The 17,039-nt window shown below is 41.3% G+C and overlaps 1 protein-coding gene across 1 annotated transcript in view; it reads right to left on the reverse strand.

Annotated features, from left to right (window-relative positions):
• Positions 1–13,739, reverse strand: part of tspan33b (tetraspanin 33b) — a 42,070-nt gene extending 28,331 nt beyond the window's left edge. Inside the window, exons 1-2 of the mRNA XM_080438751.1 lie at positions 13,566–13,739; positions 4,428–4,485 (exon numbers count right to left, since the gene is read on the reverse strand). Of these exons, the coding sequence (XP_080294877.1) occupies positions 4,428–4,485; positions 13,566–13,655 (148 nt within the window). The 5' untranslated portion in view covers positions 13,656–13,739. The remainder of the gene's footprint in view (positions 1–4,427; positions 4,486–13,565) is intronic.
• Between the last annotated feature and the right edge of the window lie 3,300 nt (positions 13,740–17,039).

Consider the following 17,039-nt stretch of genomic DNA (forward strand, 5'->3'; position numbering starts at 1 on the left):
GTAAAAGTGCTAAAATGATTGAAAATAGCCGATCTACAAGCTCACAACGCGTCGCATCGCGACGCGTTGTGAGCTTGTAGATCGGCTATTTTCAAATGGCCTATGTATAAAATAGGACTAAAGTGATTAATGTGTGTTTATAATATAATAATTTATACCTGCAAAGTAACTAGTAACAAAAACTTTTAAATAATTGTAGTGGAGTAAAAGTACAATATTTGCTTCTGAGATGTAGTGGAGTAGAAGTAGAAGTATGGGAAATTGGAAATACTCCAGTAAAGTAAAAGTAGGCTACCTAAACATTTTACTTAAGTAGTAGTTACTTTACAGCACTGTCACACGCAGAGGCATACAACCGAGTTGCGGTATGTCGCCTTTGTTTGTTTTTTTGACATTTGGAACTGAATTCCATTCTCTAGTATCTACCCATTCCATCATGGATACAGTGGGCTATAGAAATGACATACTTAAACCCATCCAAACTCTGAAGAAAAGAATTGTGGGCAATTATATCTGTTCGTTTCTAGTATCCCATGGCAAGCAGAGTAAAACTTGCGTCGTTGGGTAATCATCGCCGTGTGGGTCGATAATCCTCCAAGACGCGTCGTGTAAAACAATCCATTACAACTTTATTCCCCCCAAAACTCTGAAACCCACACTGTTCAGACAAGTTCAGACAAGTTTCACATTTGGTGAATTAAGAAGGCACATGTGTCGCTAATCTTACAGCACACATGCACACGGATGAGGAGCTTGCTATGCAAGAATAATGATTAGTGCCGGAACAGTAATCATCTAAATGAGTTTGAGGAACTCAAGGGCCTAATCATACAAGTCCCCGTCCTAAGCTTTTATAATGAAAAATGCTAAACTCCCAATTCACAGTTTCCTCTATTTCTTTGTCTGAGTAATCTCCCCGTTCCCACATGGCCCTCATTGTATTTTAGTTTTTACAAGTCTGTAGCACCTTTGAGACCACTATTCTACATCCCCTGCACACAGGAGTCCACCTGTTACTGACAACTCATCTATGAAATGTTTATTAGGCCCAGGTAAAGATTTTAACGACTGCTTCAGGCACCTCATATAGCTTTGGTAGTGTCGTGTCTTCAGTGGTAACTTGGCTTGCACTATGGCTTTAGACTAGACAGTTCTTTCTGACTCTAGGTTCACATACTGCATGCGTACTGTCTAATTCTGCTCAGAATGATGCTTCATTATGCCTGAGCAGGGTCAGAACGGCCATGTCCTCGAGATAGAGTTTCTGCAGATAGCCGTTCTTACTGTATTTGGCTGTATCAGGCTCCACAGCCAAGATTGACCCCCAAATGAGAAATGAAGATCTTCAGTCTGTTCTGTTCTTTTGAATTTCTGACTCCTGCTTTGTCTCTGACACTGTCTGCTCTTTTGGTTTAATGACTCCTGTTTTGACTGACACTTTCTGTTCTTTGGTTTAATGACTCCTGTTTTGACTGACACTTTCTGTTCTTTGGTTTAATGACTCCTGTTTTGACTGACACTTTCTGTTCTTTGAATTACTGACTCCTGTTTTGACTCTGACACTTTCTGCTCTTTTGGTCTAATGACTCCTGCTTTGACTCTGACACTGTCTGCTCTATTGGACTACTGACTCCTGTTTTGACTCTTACACTGTCTGTTCTTTTGGACTACTGACTCCTGTTTTGCCTCTTACACTGTCTGTTCTTTTGGACTACTGACTCCTGTTTTGACTCTTACACTGTCTGTTCTTTTGGACTACTGACTCCTGTTTTGACTCTTACACTTTCTGTTCTTTTGGACTACTGACTCCTGTTTTGACTCTTACACTTTCTGTTCTTTTGGACTACTGACTCCTGTTTTGACTCTTACACTTTCTGTTCTTTTGGACTACTGACTCCTGTTTTGACTCTTACACTTTCTGTTCTTTTGGACTACTGACTCCTGTTTTGACTCTTACACTGTCTGTTCTTTTGGACTACTGACTCCTGTTTTGACTCTTACACTTTCTGTTCTTTTGGACTACTGACTCCTGTCTTCTTTACCACTTCTTTACCTTGTAAACCTGTGATGTGACAATAAAACTGATTCTGATTCTGATTCTGTTTTGACTCTTACACTTTCTGTTCTTTTGGACTACTGACTCCTGTTTTGACTCTTACACTTTCTGTTCTTTTGGACTACTGACTCCTGCCGAGCCTGTAGGCATCGCTAGGGCAGTGGCTTCCAATCCCTGAACATCATGTGCCAATTGTCTGTATTGACTGTACTGCAATACTCATAGTTTGAGTGTCCATAGTTTAACTCAATAATTCAGAGACCCAGTGCCAGATGTCTAATGCCTGTATCATAATTATTATTTTCAATCAATCTTGGTCTGGTTCTTGACTCTCACTGTTACCTGGACCTCTCATGTGTTTCACTCTTATTACTGCTGTTGCTGATGCACACATTTATCCCCGGAGATCACAACCGGTTTATATTTTCTTATTCTAATTTAGTAGACTGCAGAGGTGACCAACGGCTTATGATCCGTTTCAGATCTGTACTGTTTGGCCATTACATGAATACATTAAAGGTATACATTAACTCTTTGACTGCCAGAGTATTTTCATAAAGTACTCCCCCAGTGCCAGCAATTTTCGTGTTTTTTTATTTTTATATTTTGAATTTTTCTCATGAAAATAATTTAAGGGGACATAATGTAAAGACCCAGCACAAATCCGCCACTAGAGTGCAGCACATGACAGCTAGATCAGGTCGTTGGGTCTCTCTCAGCCTTCTTGATAGATTAGACAGAGAAAAACATGAAAACGGAAGTGACGTCGTCCCAGATTGTTTTGATCGCCAAAATGCCGTCGTGATACACGACGGCGATGACTGATCGTCACCCAGACCATAGATTATAGAAGAGAAACTGTCCGTTTGTCCGTCATACCGTGTGAAAGACCGTTTATTTACCTATTTTGGACGAAAATGACTGGGGAAAAGAATCAAAAACCGGAAACGGAATCCAGGTCATGAAACCGGATGCAGATGTCCGTGAAGTAAGTGGAACTCGAGAATAACATTGAATATTAAGCAGCATAGCGCAATCAGAGATTAAACAATGAACGCGCGTCCAGCGCGTCGAGCGCGTCGACGGCCAACTGGACAAAGTAGCACTTGACGCGTTATCGCGTCGTCCGCAGTCAAAGAGTTAAATGTCTTATAGTCAGTGGCGGAAAGTAACTAAGTACATGTACTAAAGTATGGGACTTTCTGCACAGTGAGCACTTTACATTTTGGTGTGTTAAGTATATTTTCATGCCAAAACTTTTGTAGTTTTACTCAAGTAACTTTTTAATACCAGATGTTTACTTGTAACAGAGTATTTCTACATTGTGGTATTGATATTTTTTACTTAAAGAGATCTTTGTGTCTCCTACCGGAACCGCTGCCGGTCATCAAATTATTGGCTTAGGAATGAGACAAAAACAAAAAAATATCCATGAATTGAAGTCTCCATGGGGTGACTAATCGATAGAAAAAAATTCATTTTGGGGTGAACTATCCCTTTAAGTGAAAACATGTGAGTACTTCTTCCATCACTGCTTACTTATAGTACATTCAAATAACAGTGTTAGAGCCTCTTTCTCTTCTTCTATTAAGCATAATTACATTCAGCAGCCATAAGGGCTCAGAACACGTAAGACTGTTGCATTGTTGTAGTAACACCACTCCTAGGCCTAATTTAGATACATTCTGCAGATATTTTAGTTTAGCATTTTTCATCATAAAGCTCAGGACAGGGACGTGCATGATTAAGCCCTTGAGTTCCTTAAAGTCTTTTTGATGGTTACTATTACAGCACTAATCATTATTCTTGCATAGCAAGCTCCTCATGCTGTGTGCTGTGTGCTGTTAGATAGGGACTGGTCTCGCGTAGCCAGACAACTATTCAGTGGTGTAAAGTCACTACCCAGTACTGTACTTAAGTACAATTTTGAGGTATCTTTACTTTACTGGAGCATTTCCAATTTTCTTTACTTTTACTACTACCCCACTACACCTCAGAGGCAAATATTGTACTTTTACTCCACTACAATTATTTGAAAACTTTAGTTACTAGTTACTTTGTAGATTTAGATTATTATTACAAAACATACATTAACCACTTCAGCCCTATATACATTTCAGCTATTTGAAAATAGCCGATCTACAAGCTCACAATGCGTCGGAGTGCGGCACATTGTGAGCTTGTTGATCGGCTATTTTCAAAAGATGTTTATACATTTGAAAACTTGAAAAGGGACATTCTGCACAATATGTACTTTTACTTTTGTTACTTTAAATACATTTTGATGCCAATACTAATAACACATTTTCTCAAGCACTGGTGGTGTGTAGGTGTGGGAACTGTGTAAAAAGCGGTGCCTCCTACTACACACCTGTGGCCTTCTGGGCTTTAGCAAACACCCCGATTGCGACGATCAACAGAGAGAAAACCTATGGGAGAAAAGACAAAAACAAAACAAGACATGATCACCAGATCCGTGGGACAGAGAAAAAAATAAGTGAATTATATTCTACAAAACACATTCGGGGATTTGGTGTCCTTGTCCTACTGGCAGTATGCACAAGAAATGAGATGTAGATCGGACAAGTATTTGTGAGATTAGCTGTGGACAGACAGACAGACAGACAGACAGACAGACAGGGGTGAAGACATAATCAAGACAAGTCGAGGGGGAACGGGTAGATCTGACTGGAAGTGGAAGGCTGTTCCGTAGTTTTGGACCAGCCACAGAGAAGGCTCGATCACCCTTTAGTTTGAGGCGGGGTTTGTGGGACCTCGAGAAGCCTCTGGGTGGAGGATCTCAGTGGCCTGGGGTTGTGTCGTGGGGAGAGATGAATTCAGACATGTATGTTGGTGCAAGACCATTACATTGAATCCCTGGCTAATAAGCCAAACATGCCTTAATACATTATAATTGTCCTCTATAACTAAATAATGTTAAATTTAAAACACCTTAAATGTTTTATTTATTTTAGAAATAGTTCATCTTTCACTCAAGGGGGACAATGCCCAAGTTGATGATGTCATTTGTCCATGTGTGGTCCAGCCGTATGGAATTTATGGAATGCATTTGAAAATAAAAAACAACGTAATACTTCCTAAGGTTAATATGAGCATCAAATCAATATTTTAAATGTGTTTTTATTTGCACATGCATTCCATAAATTCCATAGGGCTAGACCACACATGGACAAATGACATCATCAACTTGCGATAAGTATTGCCCCTCTTGAGTAAAATAATAACTGTTTCTAAAAGAAATAAAATATTGAAGATGTTTTACATTTTTTATTTTAGTTATAGAGGACAATTATAATGTATTAAGGCATATTTGGCCTATCAGCCAGGGATCCTTTTAATGGCTTTAAAAACGAATAATAGAATCTTAAAGTCAGCTCGGAATCTGGCTGGAAGCCAGTGGAATGGAGGTGGCCAATATGGGGGTAATGTGGTCCCGCTTGCGGGATGCCAGTCAGGAGTGTGGCAGCGGCGTTTTGGAAGAGCTGCAAACGGGAAAGGGAGGAATTAGCAACCCCTGTGTAAAGTGAGTTGCAGTAGTCCAGCCGGGATGTAATTAGAGAATGTACAGTATCCCTTTTTTTCAAGGTCTGGAGCTGAGAGAATGAATTAGATTTTTTGCAATCTGCCTGAGATAGAGAAATAAAAACACATCCCTTTACGGCCGCGAGTTTATCTGCTTGTCAAATCTGAGGGCGTGATCAAATACTGTAGCTCACCATGGTTTTTAATGTTTGGCTTAAAAAGAAGATAGTGACGCAAGGGATACACAGACCTCAGTTGTTTTGGCAGGGGAGCAGAATATTGCGTTGAACATTAGGAAGTTATTAGACATCCAGGATTTGATCTCAGTTAGACAGTCAAACAGGGGTTTCAGAGAGCGGTTTGTGTTTGTCTTCAGGCCTGGCTGTCTGCTGTGGACCATCAGTGGTCCAAACTCTAGACACTATAAGACACACAGACAGACACACAGACCGACCTCACATAGACGGCTTGACTGCTGTAGAGCCACGATGTAAAAAATAATGTGGTTGTATACGTAATCTCTCACGCCGTCAGAGAATTATGGGGATTAACCTTGACTTAAGCTGGAAATCAGTTTGGGTATTGATAATTTTTTTGTCTTTAGACGTAAGGCCTCATGCTGCTCCAGATATGTGCTGTCAGAGATCAATACTTGTACGTGAACACAAGAGTATTGTATGTTTTTAGCTTGCAAGTCTCCATCTATTGTTGAAGCGTTCTTCAACAATAGATGGAGACTTGGTGGAAAGTAACTAAGTACATGTACTCAAGTACTGTACTGGAATGCATCTGTGTCACTTTAGATTTATTTGGCTATTCAAAAATAGCACATATACAAGCTCATAGTGCGGCACAGAGTGTCGCGCTATGAGCTTTTTTTTTTTTTTTTTTCAAAAAACTGTGCTTGTGTGTGGATTTAGAAAAAAAGATTACGAATCGCCTCAGGTCTTAATGGGTTAAAGGACGACACCCATTTTCAACCTATCTTCATATAATTCATCCTTACTAATGCTCACACAACTATCTGTGTGTCTGTGTCTCACTTAAAAAACCCGCCTACCATTGACATCATCGTTAGACAGGTTTTTATTTTTAAACAAGATTTCAATTTCTTATAAAAATTTGTATTAACGTGAGAACAATGCCTTCCATTATAGGAAGCTAACTTTCCAGGAAAAGAAAGCCTATAGTTTCTATTAGCTTGGATTCCCCATTGATGATGTCACTGGTAGGCGGGTTTGTGAACTGTCCACAGCCCTCCTCTGAGCCCACGCTTAGACGACAACGTTTAGGAAACGGCAAAGTCCCGTTGCGTTTGATTGCTAGCCTGGTTGACTACCTGGGTGAGCTTGTTCCTACAGTATATCTCTAACTGAGAGGTTCCCATACCAGGAGACAGTGTTAAAAGTGAGAACACTCTCAGTGAGTGACCTATAGACCATGGTCAGGGTGTGTTTACTAGCATTAAAACGTCTCAGTTTCCTGAGAAGATAGAGCCGCTGGCTTTTTATAAATGTTATCTGCATTGGTCTGAAAGGTGAGTTTATTGTCTATAGTTGTTCCCATATATATTATTACAAAACGTACATTAACCAATTAAAGAGATAGTTCACCCCCAAAATGACTTTTTTTCTATTGATTAGTCACCCCATGGAGACTTAAATTCATGAATATTATTTGTTTTTTGTCGCATTCCTAAGCCAATAATTTGATGACCAGCAGCGGTTCGGGTAGGAGACACAAAGAGTCTCCTTTGTGTCTCCTACCGAAACCGCTGCCTACCGGTCCGCTGGTCATCATATTATTGGTTTAGGAATGCGACTAAAAACTAATAAAATATCCATGAATTCAAGTCTCCATGGGGTGACTAATCCATAGGAAAAAAGTCATTTTGGTGGTGAACTATCCCTTTAACCAATTAAGCTTTGTCTATGTAAATAGCAGGGTACAATCTCACAATGTGTCACTGCTTCTGAGGATTTTGCGATGCGTTTGCGACGCGTTTAGATTTAACTAGGCCATTTATAAAAGTATCTATACTTTGACTCAAGTACTGGCGGTTGAGTACTTTGTCCACGACTGGAGATGGGCATTAGATTTGAGCAAAGTAGGCTAGAACTGTCTCAGTCTGTTTCTTCTACGCAAGAAAAAAAACTTTGAAAAACACCAAACCAAAAAAGACAAAAATATCATCCCAAAATCCTGCCACATCAAATATTAAACGCAAAAGGCGTGCTGACATCCCCATTACTAATGAGGTCTCCAGACAGAGAGAAGTTTCAGAAAGAATAGAGGAGCATTTTTTAGTTTTATTGTACTTGACAAAGCTTTTTTTTCCCGCTCGGGTGAGACGAGGTTTTGATGTAAATCCCACCGAGCAGAAACAACAACATATCATCCAAGTAAATGAATGGGGTGGTTGAGTCAAATTATAGATACATACTACGTGTCAAATAATATACAAGTTCATTGTTCCATTAGAATTTCTACCCGAAACTTCTTAAACATAAATTAGCTTACTTTTACTGTACTGTCAGCCTGTGATTCTCGCAGCCCTTTTCATTTCAAGAACCCCCAGTTTGATATGCATAATGCATCAGGCCACAGGGACCACCATTTAATACAGTATTTTATCTCTGGGACCTCAATCTATGCTGTAAAATCTTCACTGTTACAGACTGGACTGTTCAGAAACCTGCATAGAATGGCAATTATACAACAGGTAGTTCCGACCAAGCAATCTGATTGGCTGAAATAGCTATCTAGCCGTGCTTCAAACCAGCATCATAGCACGGGCCTAATCACATTAATAAATCACTCCGCACTGCAGTCCGCACCTGATTAGACCATATATGGCACAGCTGTGCTGTGACGTCACGCTGTCCCACGGTAGGAAAACAAACAGACAGTAGCCTGACCCACCGCCGCCACCGGAGAACAAACAGCTATGCAAAATGGACTATGTTGTTAATTTTGACTTATTTGGTGGACTTACGGTTGATCAATGGTTAGAAGGTTAGAAATATCCTCCTGTGTTAAAGTAAAATTACTCCCATTTCGTTAACAGTCCAGTGTATGTTATACTTTATCGTACGAAGGTATCGCACGGCGAAAATAGCCGATCTACAAGTTCACAACGCGTCGCCATCGCGACGCGTTGTCAGCTTGTAGATCGGCTATTTTGGCCACGTGACACGGTCGTACGACGGAGCATATAGCCTACTGGAATTCATTCCACTGCGCAAGCATTGATAGCTCAGCTGTGTTGATGAGACGGTGCCTCAAACTCAAAGCGCTGCTACAGGGACTATTTAATGTCTCTCAGTCAAAAACACTTCTCTTTACAGGGAAACGGATAATAGCGAATCATTTTTATTATTAATTGCCCCACAATATGAATACATTTGGATGTGTTTTGTTGGTAACTGTTGTATAATCGCAATATTACACGAGAGGGTGTGCTTCAATTACCTTACATTAATGACGGTAAAGCACACCCTCTCGTGTAATATTGCTTAATTGACAAATTGCTTTTTTTCCCTCCTTTAAAAAAACCAACCTTTTATTGATGCAAGAACAATGGCTTCTTTTCCAGCATGCCAATTGTCTAGGAAGATAAAGGCTGAAGTTTCTGTTAGCTTGGGATCTCCTTTGATGATATCATTAGTAGGTTGGTTTCTGAATTGTCCATAGCCCACCACCACAGAGTGGTAATGACTATTAGAGAGGACCAATCATAATAATGATTGGTCCTCTTTCAAACCTATGTTCATATTATGAACATAGGTTGAAAATACAGTACGTGAAATGGTCCTTTAAATATTTCAGAAATAGAAACCATGTGTCTATAAAATAATTTGTGGAGGTACTTATGTGGCCTTCTGGCAGTTTACATAAAGAATATGGCGCTAATCAGACCAGCAGTTTGTGAGATTAAAGGGATAGTTCACCCCCAAAATGACTTTTTTTCTATTGATTACACATGGAGACTTGAATTCATGGAGATTTTTTTGTTTCTGTCGCATTCCTAAGCCAATAATATGATGGCCGGCGTCGGCTCCGGTAGGAGACTCAAAGTGTCAACTTTGAGTGTCCTACCGGAGACATTAACATCTTTCCGCCGGTCATCAAATTATTGGCTTAGGAATGCGACAAAAAAAAACCTCCATGAATTCAAGGCTTCGTGGGGTGTGTAATTGATTAACAACTAGAAAAAGTGCTCCTCGGAGCACAGGTCGCCGCCAGGTCAGGTACGTTATTCTGGCCTCCTGGTGGCGCTATAATAGGCCAATGTGAAAAGGGTGCCAACCGTATCATTTATTCTTGCATTGACACTGCATTCATGATTTGAGGCATTTTGTTCCAAAAATGTGTTTTGCTAAATTAGACCTGCTGGTGGCGCTATAACAGGCCAATGTGAGAAGGGTGGCATTTCTTCCTCGGCTTAGTGGGAATGTGCGTGTGAAATTTCACGGAAATCGCAAGCTGTGTGTATACTTTGAGGCATTTTGTTCAAAACGGACCAATCCTGCAAACTTTGGAAGCCAACCTTAGGCAATGAGGATAGAATATGGGAAATTGGACAGATCCGTGTTGATCACATGACTATAGTGATACTGTGTACTGATTTGCATGACGTTTGGATAAAATTTGTAGGAGTAATATAAAAAAATGGGTTTTGTACAAATCGGCCTCCTGATGGCGCTATAACAGGCCCATGTGAAAGATTTGGGGCAGAAGTTCTGAATTGGCATCCAGGGAGTGTGTGTGCACAGTTTCGGAGCGACCGGGCCAACGGTGCCGGAGATTAGCTGGTGACAGACGGACACACGGACACACACACGGACGGACGGACAGGGGGTAAAACATACTCTCTCGCCATGCCTTCGGCCTGGCGGAGACAATAAGTCATTGTTTGGGTGAACTATCCCTTTAACTCTGGACGCACACACAGACACGCATGCAGACCTCTGCAGAGCCACGTCGTAAGAAGTACATTAACAGTGTAGTTGGAATCTACAGTACTTCTCCAGTACCCAAAGAAACTACAGATACTTGAAAAATGTACTCAAGTAAATGTAGGCTATAGCAGCCTACTTTTGTTACTGTCAACCACTGGCACACATGTTGTGTATATGCGTGTCTATTCTCTCTCTCTCTTGCAGCGCAGCACAGCATGGTTCTTTGGTGTGGTGACAGGAGTCATTGATCGATTGTCTAATTTGCCATGGAAAAATAAACCACTGCACTGCTCTTCTGTGCTAGTAGGGACAAAACGTATAGCAGCTGCCATTGAACATGGTTTTGCTTTGTCTCCCCCAAATTATTACAGTAAATCAACAAAACCAAACAATTAAGTGGGACAAAAGCCAACGAAACACAGCGTGACAAAGGTTTTCATTTTCTTTTCCAAACTGTTTTTGAAAGCCTTGTCTTGGCTCTCTCAAACATGCTGAAAAACTGTGGTCGCTGTGTGCAGGAAAAGTATTCCAGCTATATTTGCAATCTTTTGAAAGGAGGCTTATTATTCTTTGTGGATTTGCCTGTGATGGTAATGCTTAGTGGACCCCTGGGGCCGGTGGTCAGAGTGAGGAACTGTTTTTGAAAGGTTTTGACAAAATGTTTAACACATTTGGACGAATCTTCTCTCATGGGGGTCCCTGGAACAAAACCTTTTTCAAATGGGGGTCCGTGGCTAAATACATAATCATGGGGGTCCTTGGCATGAAAATGTTTGAAAACCACTGGCTTATAGTGAGCTGAGCCATGGAGATGTAGGGCCAAATGCATGCCTGATGGATCAGGCTGCAGTGTTCTGTATGAACTGTATGACCAAAAATGCTTTTGAACCCCAGCATCCATATTCTGGGAGGGAACAATGCGATCTACAAGCTCACAACGCGTATAGCTTTGTGATGTGTTGTGAGCTTGTAGATCAGCTATTTAGATGAAACGATATGGTGTGTGGACGGGGGAAAAGCTGTCCCAAGTACAGAGCCAACTCAGGTTAGTGAAAACATTTGTTGAGACTGAGGAATCTGCATATCTCATTGAAAGCAACAGACACAGTCCAGAGACCCTGCCCTACTAAGATGTCTAGGGAAGCGCCGGTATGTCGGCCACATATCGGTATGGGACGATTATTTGCATTATCGGTCAATATCTGTATCGCCAAGATATTTTTTTGCCGGGTTAAAGTTACAGGAGTTTTTACTCTATGGTGTTTGTGATATAAAATGTAAGCTTACCATAATCACAGTAAACATTATCATGTCATATTCGAGGGCCTTTTTTTTTTACTAACTCTTTCAGTTCAGCACAGAGCTGAGGTGTGCGTGTCACTGTCCAGCTGACGCTCGTTGACGCTCGTTAATGTAACTTGCATCAAGGCAATTATGTTGTGTTTCTGCACATTCTGAAGGGTTATTTCTTATAATGAAGATGTATTTGTTTCCCTGGCAACAAAAGGGGGAAATAATAATGCCAAAAAGTAAATAAACAAATATTGGTATCAGTATCGGCTAAATTGTTATTTTAAACATCGGTATCGGCAGGCGCGCGGGAAGTCCTTAATACCTAGGGGGGCTGTGCGACGGGGGGGACTCCTCGCGCCCGCGCGAAGCGCGGGGGGGGGGGGGGGGGTTTTGCGATTTTTTTTTGGGGGTTTTCTGTGTTTTTCCCCACACAAAAAGGCAGAAAGACAGTGTAAACACCAGGTTGAAGTTCATCCATGACCGTAACAGACTGCTATGATCCATAAAATATATATATATATTATAAAAAATAAAATAAAATAAAACTTTTTTTTCTTTTTTTTTTTTTCTTCCCATCACCAGGGGGGCTGCAGCCCCCATAGCCCCCCCCTTCCCGCGCCACTGGGTATCGGCCAAGAATCTCCATATCGGTGCATCCCTAAGGATGTCCTTGCCCGCATGGATGGGCTGACGTGTGCGAAACCTTTTCACAGGAGGGAAACGTTAGTATGCCGTACACATGGACATGCTTGCTTACTGAACCTCTATATACAGCGCGGTATATACGCGTGGATGTTCTACAAGGTCAACCCATCCTTTTTATGCCTGTTTGCGTAGCACTCCCGGTTGTCGCATGGCCGTGATGCGCTTGTGTTTCACTCAAGAGAATACAATATCTTTGAAAATGGAAATCTGCCACATACAGTACTGTGGATGGATCTCTGCTGTATTAGATGAGATCACTGGAGGCTGCAGAACATTGCGGCAAGGGCATACAAAACCACAGGCATTTGTGCCGGTGTTATTACAATTCCCCCCCCTGATAAACCTGCAGGGTAGACACTAGACAGGAGTTGAATGGCTTCGGTGGTACTTCACATGGTTTGATGAGCCACCCTCACCACAACCACAACAACTGATGTATGGCCCAAAAGAGTGGCACGATATTACTACAGTAAATCATCTTAAAACAGGTAGAGCAGTAGAGGAGTGTGGCTGGATACTATCTGAATAAAAATATTATCAACCTATTCTTCCAGATTTTGAGGATCACGTGTATGTTTTTGTAAAGTGAAAAAAATCTACTCCGATTTTTGCTTTTGGGGGTCCCTGGAACAACATATTTTGAGATGGGGGGTCCACGACTAAATACATTTTGGGCGTCCTTGACATGGAAAAGTTGGAGCACCACTGATATAGCAACATACTGTTAGGATTTAGAACATTTTTAGATATGTATTTGGCCGCTGACCCCCATCTCAAAATGCATATGTAACGTAAAATATATGTATTCAAAGATTTGCACCGCGCTATGAGCTTGTAGCCTATATCTGCTATATTTTTTTGAACAGCCAAAGAAATCTTAACATGACACAGATGCGTTCCCGGTCTTAGTGGGTTTAATTCCCAAACAGAGTCATACATACTGTGACCTATACAGCTATACAGCAGCAGGCCATGTGTGAAGCTTCAGAAGAGATGTCCACACTTACCCAGAACAAGAAGCTAAAGAAGAAGAGGAAATATCGGATCCAAGGATTGACGAAAGAGAACGTCTCTACTCGGCTCAGAGTCCCGTCCATGGTTTAGGGTGGTGGTGGTGTTTTTATAGTTTTTTTTTGACACCATATAATCCAAGAAGTAAGAGTTTACGGTTGAGTTTTCGCTCCAAAACAGCCCCCCTATAGTAGATCCAGCCCACCGCATGCACAGCTATTTGGCCACCATGTAAATCAGCAGCTGTGAGGAGGGGTAAGGTTCCAATGAGCCAACAGGCCGGCTAAAAAAAGGACACATGGGAGCTGTGACGTCCAGTGGTGTAAAGTAACTAAGTACATTTACTCAAGTACTGTACTTAAGTACAATTTTTAGGTACATTTACTTTACTGGGGTATTTCAAATGCAAAAACTTTCACTTTTACTCCACTACACCTCAGAGGCAAATATTGCACTTTTACTTCACTGCAATTATTTGAAAACTTTAGTTACTAGTTACTTTGCAGATATAAATGATTACATTCTGAAACATACATTAACCACTTCAGCCTTATTTTATACATAGCTCTATTTGAAAATAGCCGATCTACGAGCTCACAACGAGTCGCATCGCGACACGTTGTGAGCTTGTAGATCTGCTATTTTCAAACATTTAGGTACTTTTACTTTCCGTACTTTAAGTATATTTTGATACCAATACTTTAGTACTTTTACTAAAGATTTTTTTTCATTCCGGACTTTTACTTGAAACAGAGTATTTCTACATTACAGTATTGATACTTTTACTTAAGTAAAACATGCGAGTACTTTTTCCTCCACTGGTGACGTCCACCCCCCCCTGTCCCCCCACAAACACACACAACCATGCTGGCAGGGCCCAGAACCGTCCTGCAGAGCCACGATTAACATGACACAAAAAAATATCTCTGGCCTGACTGCAGTTGAATGGGATGCTGAGCTTTGGTGTATTGTTGTCAGCCTGTACACATAGGTTTGTGTACAGTAGCCTACAGTGGTGGAAAGTAACTAAGTACATTTACTCAAGTACTGTACTTCACTACAATTGTGAGGTACTTTTAGTCTTTTACTCTACTGGAGTATTTCCAGTTTTCAGTACTCTTACTTCTACTCCAATACATCTCAGAGGCAAATATTGTACTTTTACTCCACTACAATTATTTGAAAACTTTAGTTACTAGTTACTTTTCAGATATAAATTATTATAATATAAAACATACATTAACCACTTTAGCCCTATCGCATCGCAAAGCGTTGTGAACTTGCAGATCGGCTATTTAGTACTTTAAATATATTTTGATGCCAAATGAAGAGGATATGGAGAGATCCAAAAGTTTCAAGGAGAGGACTTTTTATACTCTGCCACACCCATAACCCCAGGTGTAGCAAGTTGGCCTGACGGCCTGCTCCACTCTGGCAATCAAGCCATCAATTAATCACTCTAGCCAACAGTGAGGCAGAGGGGCAGGGCCGTCACACCCCCCTCCTTACTCACTGGCCGCCATTATCGCATTAATGCGATCTAATAAATAGCGCGCCTGGCCGCCAAGATCGCATTAATGCGATCTATGGTCTTTATTGATCTTTATGCTCTGATCACGCTATTCTGTAATGAATCAGTCTAAGTTTCAGGTTCCACTTACTTCACCCACCACTGCATCCGGTTTCATGACTTGGGTTCCGTTTCCGGTTTTAATTTTTTCCCCCCCAGTCATTTTCGACCATATTAGGGAAACAAACGGTTTTTCACACGCTATAAAAAACGATCGGAGACCTCCCCTCCTATAATCTATGGTCTGGGTGACGAACAGTCATCCCCGTCGTGTATCACATCGTAATTTTCGCCGATCAGAGAATCTGAGACCATTTCACATCCGGTTCATGTGTTTGGCTGTTTGAGTGGGTGTGGGGGGGGGCGAGTGTGTCAGCGAGCTGATCAAGCTGGTATGTGCTGCTCTCTAGTGGTGGAACGATCAAAACGATTCAAATGTCAAGCTAGACTTTCTATATGTGAATTAAATAACAAAATAACGAAACAAAAAAACACGAAAATCGCTGGCAAGGGCAGCTATGAACGAGGTTTTAACTCTGGCAGTCAATGATTAAGAATGGGGTTCCACCACATTATCTACAAAACAAAAAGAATAATTAATAACCAATACCAACAACAAACACATATTCTTAAATAGCCACCATATATAACAATGCCCTACAGCCCACAACTACAAATGTCCATAAGTAAAGCTTAGCAAAATAACAAAATGTGCCCTGTATGCTCAATACCTATGAATACCTGTTACCTCCTCCACTTTGCCACACCATCCTGCCCCCAGCCTGAGCAACCTTGGTACCAGGAGCGAATTAAGAGAACCAGAGACAGGACAGTCTATAGTGAAAAGGAAACAACCATAGGATGAACAACAGAACAGAAAACATGTGATCTACGATCACGTTTTCAAACCCTTTTGGTATGGCAAATACTCAAACTGTGGCTGCAAAAAAGCCCATCGCATCAGCCTCTGATGAACGGATGTCAGTGTATTGTGATCTGTCAAGCATTGAGAACTGTTCAACCGACCTTGTAAGGTGAACTCTGAAGTTGCACCCTCTTCTGGTGTAACTGTTGAAGGAAAGGACCTAGCCACTCTGGCTGTACAAAGAGAAGCATTTATAGTTCCCCCATTTCCCCCTTTACCAACAGTTTGACTTGAGTAACATGGATTTGTCACCTGTCGCTTTGTTTTAACTTGTTTGTTTTTTCCGTTTGACAACAATTTTTTTCCGAACTGACCCAGGCCATTTTCGAGTGATCATATTTGGTACCTGATCTGCCCACTCTCGCTCTCCACAGAGATCGTTACCAAGAATTATGTCCACACCTTCAACTGGCAACTCTGGCCGCACCCCCATGTGAACTTCTCCACTCAACAAATCTGAAACGAGAGACATTTTATGAACTGGAACTGGAAAAACACCCATTCCCATTCCTTGAATTAAATAGTCTCTCCCGTGTCTGTTTCAGATGAAAAGGGCAACACAGAGGCCCTCACAAATGAATCAAGTGTACCACAGTCTCGCAGTACCTTTACTGGCACTCTTTTGTTGCTTCCTTTGACCGCTAAGAACCCCTCCGAGATGAATGGTAGATACCCATTCATCCACGGCTGCAAGAGCGTACTCTGCTGAGGCAACGCAATTGGCCTGAGTGAATTGGCCAATGCAGCAGGTCTAATCTGTGAGGTGGAGACATTTTCTTTAGATCTGAGAACTGGACATTCATTTTTCCAATGTCCATTACCTTTGCAGTAATGACATACACCAACTGAGTTGTCCTGCATGCTTGGTGTCTCTCCATGGTCAGCCTTGTGGCCATGGAACTCAGAACCACTTGTTACATGAGAAAATGTATCCCTGTAACCTTTGTGTGTGCTCTGACCACTGAAGTTGCTTTT

The sequence above is a fragment of the Gymnoscopelus braueri genome (genome assembly GCF_963280865.1).
Source record: "Gymnoscopelus braueri genome assembly, chromosome: 9".
Lineage (NCBI taxonomy): Eukaryota > Metazoa > Chordata > Actinopteri > Myctophiformes > Myctophidae > Gymnoscopelus > Gymnoscopelus braueri.